Source organism: Pollachius pollachius (assembly GCF_949987615.1).
Source record: "Pollachius pollachius genome assembly, chromosome: 10".
In the NCBI taxonomy this organism is placed as follows: Eukaryota; Metazoa; Chordata; class Actinopteri; order Gadiformes; family Gadidae; genus Pollachius; species Pollachius pollachius.
Genome location: NC_136943.1, coordinates 4,495,598 through 4,505,597, shown reverse-complemented (window position 1 = coordinate 4,505,597; position 10,000 = coordinate 4,495,598). Strand labels below are relative to the sequence as shown.

At 48.1% G+C, this 10,000-nt stretch overlaps 1 protein-coding gene across 2 annotated transcripts in view; it reads right to left on the bottom strand.

Annotated features, from left to right (window-relative positions):
• Positions 1-10,000, bottom strand: part of kcnip1a (Kv channel interacting protein 1 a) — a gene marked incomplete at both ends in the record, with an annotated part of 39,903 nt that overhangs the window by 16,316 nt on the left and 13,587 nt on the right. The window contains one exon of one of the 2 annotated variants that reach the window (XM_079744449.1): positions 9,571-9,628. The exons of the other annotated variant lie outside the window; for it this stretch is intronic. Within the exon in view, the coding sequence (XP_079600575.1) occupies positions 9,571-9,628 (58 nt within the window). Of the gene's footprint in view, positions 1-9,570; positions 9,629-10,000 lie in introns of those variants that run through there. 2 annotated transcript variants of the gene reach the window in all.

Here is a 10,000-nt window from a genome sequence, read left to right as displayed (position 1 = left end):
TGGTTTTTCTAACATTTTTACGGTATGGCTACAGTGAGTTTCTGTGTGTGTGTGTACGTTTCTGAGTCTGTCTGTCTGTCTGTCTGTGTGTGTGTTTCTGTTTCTGTGTGTGCGTGTGTGTTTCTTTGTGCGTTTCTGTTTCTGTGCGCCTGTTTCTGTTTCTGTGTGTGTATTCCTGTTTATGTGTGTGTGTTTCTGTTTCTGTTACTGCGTGTGTTTGTGTGTTTGTGTGTGTGTTTGTGTTCCTGTGTGTGTTTCTGTTTCTGTGTTGCGTGTGCATGTGTGTGTGTGTGTGTTTGCTATGTGGCGGCCCCCCCCGCAGGCCTGTGAAGGAACAGCTGTTTAACCGGAGCCCTGGAAGGTGGACAGGACAGAGGGGTGAGGCAGAGGGGAGGGGAGAGACACCGAGTAAAGAACTGTGAGGGGAACCCACCGCCTGCAGGAAGCAGCGAGCAGCATGACGCCAAAGGAAGTGGATGAAAAATGAGTGAGTAATATCTGGTGGAAGACGGAATGAAACGCGGCGGAGGGAGAGGAGATGGAGAGAGCACAGAAGGCCTAGGGAGGGGAGATTAGATGCAGAGAGAGAGAGAGAGAGCGAGCGTGAAAGCGAGAGGGAGAGAGAGAGAGAGAGAGAGAGAGAGAGCGAGAGGGAGAGAGAGGGGAGTGGGCGATGTGAGTTTTTGAGTGGGTGATAGAGAAGATGAGCGAGGAAGTGAAGGCAGAACAGAGAGCGAGAGAGAGAGCGAGAGCGAGAGAGAGAGCGAGAGCAAGAGAGAATTTCAGCTTCTTGCCAAGGGGAAGGAATAACAGGATGAAAGAGTCAAGCGAGATAAAGGGAGGTAGTGGTCGGGGGGGAAACTTAACAAGGAATCTTATCCTTTAATCTTGATTAAAAAACCAAATCGAAACTCTTTGAAAATCCTCCCGGAATGTTTTCTCAGACATAAAAATGTCCGACCCGCCCCCAGCCACCACCACTACCCCCAGAACCACCATCACCAGCACCTCTCCCCAGGTCACCCATAGCGAAGTGAAATAGGCCCAAGGAAAGAACGACTCACGAGCAAGACGAAAAAAAATGAGCCATCCTATAAGACGCCAGGAGCGCTCCGGGCGTCAGCTAAAGCGTGTCGCAGATAAATGAAGCGATTTACATCACGGAGGAAGAGAGAGGAAACCAGGTCCCTCCTAATGAAATCAATACTCATATCTATCGCCTCTCCTCCTGTCGCTCGCAGCGGAGGCCACTCTGTGTGTCGATCAGCGGCCCCCAGAACGCCAGGGGCCCCGACAGCGCCCCCGCCCCCGGCACATGACAGAAAAACAGAATAATTAAAGAAGGCTGCGCTATTGATCTCTCCTCATCTAGGTCAGAGAGACAGGAGGCATGGGGCAGAGAGACAGCCGGGGGGGAGGGAGGGAGGGAGGGAGGGAGGAGGGTGGGAGGGAGCGAACGAGGGGGAGAGAGGGAGTAGGAGGGAGGGGGAGGAAGAGAGAGGGAGGGGGAGGAAGGGAGAGAGGGGGAGAGAGAGGAAAAAAAGAGTGTTAGGAAAGGAGAGAGAGAGGGAGCCAGTGAGATTGGAGGAAACGAGGAAGGGTGAGGGAGAGCAAGATAGAGATGGAGAGCGAAAGCGAGAGAGTTAGAGCAAGAGCGAGAGAGCGAGAGAGCGAGAGCAAAAGAGCAATCCAGCCGGTGGTGGGGGGAAAAGAAAGTGGAGATGACCAAGTGTCTGCAAAAGACACGCCGTGAGAGAGTGAGCGGGTGAGAGAGTGAGAACGAGCAGTCGAAAGAGAGACGGAGAGGATTGGGGGTTGATATTAATACAGAGCAGGGAGTTTGGGATGGGTAAGACATCAGAGTAGGCAGCACACAGAGAATATCTGATTGTGAGAGAAGTATTTTGGAATATGTAGCAAGCGTCACCCAGGGAGAGAGAGAGAGAGAGAGAGCTATCAAGAGCACTTTACCAGTACGTCAGAAACACCATTTCCACAGTTCACACAGACACATAAAGGCTTTCACAACGCTGAGGTTCGGGAGGAATTCAAAAATATGCAACAACGTCCTGCGACCAGAGAGGAAAACAAATATCACTTTATTGTATTACTTTACATTTTTACTATTATTATATTTGTATCTTGTTTTACTTGTTGTTTGATGTCCAATATTTGTGTCCATTTACCAACGGCACACACACACACACACACACACACACACACACACACACACACACACACACACACACACACACACACACACACATCCACACCTTCTGCATCCGCCTGTCTCAGGAGGAAATGGGCTCTCTGCTTGGCCCCCTCAGGTTTTCTTTGAAAGATGTTCTCCCCTCTGGTGTAAGAACGGAACCAGGCGTCTCAAGGCGCCGGGGACAATCAACCGGGGAGAACACAGAGTCCATCATGGGGGGGGGGGGTGGGGGGGGAAGGAACGCACAGAGTACCCAGGATCCATCCCCTGGGTCCACGGCCTGTCTGCCCGCCCCCTTGAGCCTCCTGAGTGACATGAGTCTGAATCCCCAGGTACACACGGTGGTTACTCGAAACATACAGACTTTTACTTCAGGACTGACGGACGAGCTTGTGTTGGCCAATCAGGCGCTTACAGATCCCCGCACCCCGCGATGGATACCATTGGTCGAGACAAATACGAAGCAAAAGAAAGAGGGCGACCCAGTTTTGACCTCGTCTGCTATCAGACTTCAGAGATTAAACTAAAGTAGGCTTGGTGAGACCACTGGCTTAATGTATAAGGTCTGAGTGAGAGACATGGCTAGGGCACACACATTCACTCTCTGACGTAGCTTCCATGACCACACAGCTATAGCCACATATAGTGCAGAGCCAGACAGGCACGCACACACACACACACACACACACCGTTATATGCCGCCGTTCCAGAGTCAGTGGCCTCACATGATGTGCTCGCCTGTCTGTCTTACAGTCCGTAATCGTACAGAAACTGCTCAGCTAACCGTCAGAGGTGTCACTGGAGCGACAACACAGGCCCTGACTCAATGACCTTCTGCTTGCTGGGGTAAAGGGAACATGCATTAGTCACACAACACTGGCACACAACACACACACAACACAGGGCTAGACAAACATACCTACACACACACACACACAAACACACACACACACACTCTAAACACAGGGCTACACACACATACATACAACATGCATACAACATGCATACAACACACAACACAGGCACACACGCAAACACACACACACACACACACACACACAGTGTACGGTGAGTCCCATACATGTGTAGTGGGATGAGATAGCGTTACACCGTACAACCCGGCGTTATTATTTACCGGCTCAGGTTCCCCCCCCCCCCCCCCGAGTGTGTAATCCTACCCCTCGGAGCCGCGGTGACACCACAGTCCGATGCTGCTCACCCTCCCCACAGATAGCCAGCCGTCACGGGCTCTCAATGGTGTCTGAGTATCCATTGGAGGATGTCCAGTGGAGTAACTAGTGGAGAAAATCCGAGCGGCATTCCCAAAATGAACGCTTTGTGTTGTAGTCGAGGCCGGCCAAGGCATTGAGTCTCTCCTCAGCACTCTGCCCTCATCTCTCCTCTCCGTTACACTCTCTTTCTTTGCCGCTCCTTCTTTAGATCTCTCCATGCTTGGGATGTAAGGTGGGGGTGTGAACGCCGCTGTAGAAAAAACTAACAAGCTCCTAGCCCCGAAACATTACTCACGTTCCCTGATTCCTGGGAATGGGGAGTTTCCAAATTGGATTTCACAAGTGAAAGAGAAAGCAGTCGTTCATCACTCAAAATGTGTTGCACGCGCGCAAAGGCTGTTGGGGACATGTGCTACCTTTGTGCTTCTCTTATGCAAGTCCTTCATCATGTTTGGTCAAGTCATAACCGTCATATGCAGATGGCTTCACCCTAACCTAGACAATCACAGTGCCCCACACCCACACACCTAGAGGACGCATATTCACTGTGTAATCAGAGGGTAAGATGTTATTGATAATGTGCTGGTCTGAAGGTTGTTATACTATTTAGATTTGTGTGTGAGCATTTCACACACACACACACACACACACACACACATGCACACGCCCACGCACGCTTGCACGCACAAGCACACACACTAAAGTGACTTTCACAGGACTAAGTGCTGTTGTGACACTGTTGCTGAAGACTGGGTTATCTTTTAATGAGTGTTTTGCTACAAAACATTATGCAAATGCTGTGCCTTTTGTTATTGATTTAAGTGAATGCTTGAGGGAGATTTTGAATCAAAAACATCTGCAGATCAAAGGATGGCAGAGGGGTTCGGATGAAGGACAGAATAAGTGTTACACTAAATGAAAAGGATACGGAAACATGAAAGATATTTTTTTATGCGCCTATTAAATCGTTATGTTTTGAGTATTTTTAGGATGCACCAAACTTTATTAATCCCGGTAGGTGCATTCTGTCGCAGCAGAAAGCACAGGCCAGTGCATTCAAAAGGAAGGCATTTGAGGTGACGGTATAAAATACAAAGAATATCCTGCCTCGGACCTGGTTTTATCCAAACCGATTGATACAATTTAACTTGACAGCAAGAATGCAATATTAATACATTTCAAATTCCAGTGTATCACCGCACCAGTGGAAAATCCGACAGACCCAGAGCATGGAACAGGCATGAAACAGGCATGAAACACACACAAAAGCTGTGGGAAAGGATTAACATGGGAATCCATCTTAATATTGCCACAGTTCTAATAAACCTTTTGGCCGGCCTAATTGGCGCTCTTGAATGGTTTCTTTTGATGTGTGTGGAAGAGAGAGAGCGCGGAGAGAGAGGGGCGAGTTGAGTTAAAACCTCCTCCCCCCCGGCCACACCCCTTTCAATTTAACCCTGTCAACGGAGGGGTTCATCAACTCAAATGCATGTGTTGTTCAGAGGGCCTCTTTGTCGTCGTCCCCCCCCACACACACACACACACACACACACACACACACACACACACACACACACACATTTTTAATGCCAAATCTTCACTTTGTGTGAGCATAAAGTAAGACTCGGTTCTGTGGTGGATTGATAACACAGACAACGGTATTCCTAATGTATTCATTGGCAATGTTCATTTTACAATGACAATAATGTGTTTCTAAATATTAGTTGCTTTGTAATGCTTGTGACTCATCCTTCTTGCCAACAGTAATTGAATTGAATTCCTTTGAATGGTGTGAGCCAGAGGGAAGACAGAGGTATGGGGACAGCAGACAGATAGATTCCCACGCTGGGAGAACTGGACACTCTGGGGATTAAACAGAGTGATTGGAAGAAGGGGAAAAGGTTCATAAATCTGATCAACGAGGAGGTGAAACGAGGTGAAGCCGAGGGAACAAAGGTTGCCCGAGCGAGCGAGATAATCAACGAGGATGCTGGACAGGCCAGGTTTTCTTGTCGTAGCCTTATAAAATAAAAGCCCTTCCCACAAGACACATTTTATAGCAGCGGCAGTGCTGCTTGTGGAAGGTGACAGACTCGAATACGTGAGTTCTGTGGCCGTGAGCAAGAGATACACACATCTCAATGGAGACTCGTCTTTGACGGTCAAATGAATAATGACAGCCACCAGGTGATGCATCTATCTATATCTATAGATGTATAGCTCTAGAAACAGATAGTAACGTCTGATGTGCTGCCGCATCGGTCCGTCTCCCTCCCGGGCCCCTTTATCAAACAATCCGACGATAACCTTGTCAGACTTAATAGCTTTTCTTACACCACGGCCACCTCTTCACTAGAGACAACAGTGTTATGTGTGCCATAGCTCACGTGAGCTACGCATTTGGTCGAATGGAGGAGGGGTGCGGTTCCCCTCAAGTGTGGATTGGTTTAGTCGGTCAGTGTGAGGAAGAGTTCATTTGCTTAGTGTTTGAGGCGATGACAGTCCATCTCCGTCTCCTTGTCTCCCTCCCTCTTCATCTGTCAGCTCAGCCGACCATCACAGCGCTGTGACACCCTTAGAAAGAGAGGACTTATGTCAGCTCAGTGGAATCGTAAGACAAACTTGATTCCCCACTTTGGTTTGGATTGGATGGTTTTGGCCACCCGTCCACGTAGCCATTTTGAGTCAAACGATTGAGATGGCTGTTACTGAGAGCGCCCCTCTCTCAGCGAGCAGGGAGAGCTTCAGGTAAACACCCTGTGAGTGGGTTTCCATTCCAGCAGGCTCTCCAGCAGACGCTCTCCTCCAGAGTGTCTGAGTGAAGGCAAAGAGAGACCAGAAGGCACTGAAGAATCTGGTGCTGGGCCCCACTATTTAACTGTCCCTTCTTTAGGTATATATTTTTGACTCAATTCAGACTTTGAATTTGTCGAGTTTTTTAATGAGAAAAGAAAAAGACAAGAAAAAAAAGAAATGCCTTTTCATGCATATAAATATTTGCTAGCAGAAGGTAGAAGTTACGTTTTCATTTTGTCAGAAAATCCCAGTGATATCTCACAAATAAAGATATACTGTATGTAAGGGAGCAAGACCCCCCTCATCCCAAGAAGGCTTCAGTTGACTTGAAGCAGTCACAAGTCATCAAGGTAGCCAAACATGAGACGACGATGAATTGTCCTTTTTAGTTTTGTATTTGGATATTAGAACATTATTCAAATGCTTTAGTATGGCTTTGACACATGCCGTCCAGCGGAAGAATCACCAAGGCAACAGAGACGGATGATTAACCATCTGGTTGATCCAATCATAATACAATTGATTACATGTTCTAGGGTTCTCCCAATGATTTTGCAGCTTGGATTTACTTTTACTTTCAAATGATGTATTCATGCCAGCCCTCGAAAAATCCCATCGATACTGGAGGGGAGCTACAAAATCTGTAAATGGAGCACAACCAATTTTTACAGAATAAATAGTAAGACATAAACACAGCGGTGAACTAAGACAATGGTTAGTCCAATGTCGATTATAACGGCCGTGATCAAACTCCTTTCAAGTCGAGACCTTGCAACGCGGGCCTGGGTGAATCCATTAAGAGGTGGTTTAGTGCAGAACTTCTGCCCCCCTGCAACTTGGGGAAGGAGAGGCATGGCTTGCTAATGTCTGAATGCTGCGACGTACCCGGAAAACATAGGAACTTCTCTGGCAAAATGGAGTGTTTCTAACACTATGCATTCATTCCATTACACCAGATGGGCTCTGCATGCACGCACATCCACACACGCGCACATACACACACACACACACACACACTCTTGCTTGGTGGATTTCTATCTCATCTATGCGTATTCCACAGCGACCCAACCCAACGGCTAAACCCTTCAAAGAGCACCTAATGTCGTGGGTAACCTTGTGAAGAAGAGGGCCAGGTCTGCACCAAAACAACAAACACACAACCAACACCACGCCAAATCAACCAAATCACTCGCAGCTGCATATCCAACATGGGCGTGCGTCTCTCGCCAGGAAATAGACGGGGATGGGGGTTGTGAGGTAAAACATGAATAAGAGACAAGAACACGCTGAAGGGTCTGGGCTGGTTGCCAGGGAAATTCATTTTTATTTACATGTTGTTATCTCAGCCAGCATGAGGCGGATTTACAGGCGGAAAAAAACTCATCTGCTTTTGACAACCCATGAAATGATTCACCCACTTGAAAAGGAATGACAATATACCACTCTGGGCGGAAAGCTCTGCGTTTGAGAAAAACATACATGTAAATACTATAGGGTTTCCTTTGACATGCATGTTGTATGTGTGGCGTCCATCCCAGACCGGCCGTGTACGTGGAATTATGAACGACGTGATCCTAATCCACCTTTCATTTTGGTTTTCATCTACGCAAAGCATGTCAAATGAAAGCAGGACTGAAATGTCTGCTCTACCTTCAGATGCTTCACCGGCATAGAAGTGTATTTGAAAAAAGGTAATGCTGATACGTAGATGTTTCCCATACGTTTTGTCCCAGCGGTGTTCCGACGTGTGTGTGACGTGCACCGTGTGTATGTGTGTGAGCCGGTCCTGGTGTATATGTGAGGTGCACCATGATGGTGTGTGTGAGTCATTGCTGATGTGTGTTTGAGTGCACCGTGTTGATGAGTGTGTAAGGCGGTGCTGTTGTGCGTGTGCACGGAGAGGTTTTATTGTGATCATGTTCCAGTTGGGCTCCGGTGCATTCCATGTGAATTGCTCTCCTGCAACGGTATAACGACATTACGTAACAAGGAATAGCATGAGAGCGCACGACGCAAGCCACATTTCTTTTGGCATAAGTGTAAACGCAAATTAGTTTTCAGTCTGCGATTTGTAGCCATCCCATTGACTGAGGTCCGAATACTGTTGCTTCTGTTTTTAGTAACAGTAGTCTTAAGCCATTCATGAGCTAATGCCACCCATAGTATCATCATCAGTTTTAATTCTTCGATAGCAGAACGCTATTTTGCTGCCAGAATGTTTCCCAGATATTTCTCCAATGACAATAATGACACTGTAACAATTAAGGAGGGTGCAGTAGAGGGCACACATGATTGATATATTTATTAAGAGTTTTGGGCACCCAGCATCCTCTCTCAATCTATAAAGTGTGTCTGTGCCCAGTGGCCAGACACACCTCTGTGGTGATGAATCACTGATGCAGAGATTTATCACACAACCACCGACATCAGCGATACGGAGACACACCTGCGTGGACACAATCTCGCGTACACAACAGCACACACACAAACACACACACAAACACACACACACGGACACAGACACACACGCACGCACACGCGCACAAACACGATTCTCAACTGATCCATTACATGGATGAAACCGTCATGAGTAGACCAACACACACACGCATACAAAAACACACACTCACACACATACACAAAAACACACACACTTGAACTCTCACACACGCACACACAGACACACACCCCGTGCACGTCTCTTCCTGTAAAATAACAGCATGGCAGACAGGAAGCATACACACAGACAGTGGTGAATACCATCACCTTTTATAGACATCACCCATGCCATGGTCACACACATGCGCATGCACATAAACACACGCACACACACCCCCCCCCACACACACACATACATACCCCCCCCAACACACACACACACACACACACACACACACACACACACACACACACACACACACACACACACAGAGGCAGGAACAGATGGTTCCAAAATTAAACACCGTGGAACCCAAAGCCCATTCCTCTCATGGCGATATTGTTGCATGTATGTAATATGCATGTTCCAGGAGACAACACGCAAGCCTCCTTTATGATGTATGAAAATGTGACATGACGGGCGACACACACACACACACACACACACACACACACACACACACACACACACACAATAGACAGACAGTCAGACCAAACCAAAAACACACAGAAAAACATAGGAGGCAGACAGGCAGAAATCAAAGAAACACAGCCACACACGGTCAAACACACACAGATGGATATACAAAAGCGAAGTCACACTCTGTACGCGTACCGTTTTCCCCCCCAACCCACGCCACAGAGAGGTAACCCCGGTAGCGACAGGCTTACCTTTGCGATAGTTCACCTGCTTGGTCTGCATGGAGAACGTTCCTACCACGAGTCCCATGTTGCCTGACTTGTGGACACACGGGGATAGAAGCTGGCCGCCTGGTCTGCTCCTCTTGACCGACTGGGAGGGCGCGAGTGTGTGTGTGTGTGTGTGAGTGTGTGTGTGAGAGAGAGAGAGAGAGGGAGAGAGAGAGAGAGCGTGTGGAGCCTGCGTCTCAAACAACTTGAGTTCCACGAGCCGACGTGCGAGGGAAGATCTCACTTCTCATGCTGGTTGACTCCCACACGGCAGCCCCGCTTCCCGACGGAGGGTGTGAGCGTATGTGTGTGCGCGCGTGTGCGTGGGAACGTATGTTTGTGTACGCGACAGCGAGTGATCAAGAGGGAGAGGGAGAGAGAGAGAGAGAGAGAGGATGCAAGGAGAGAGCCG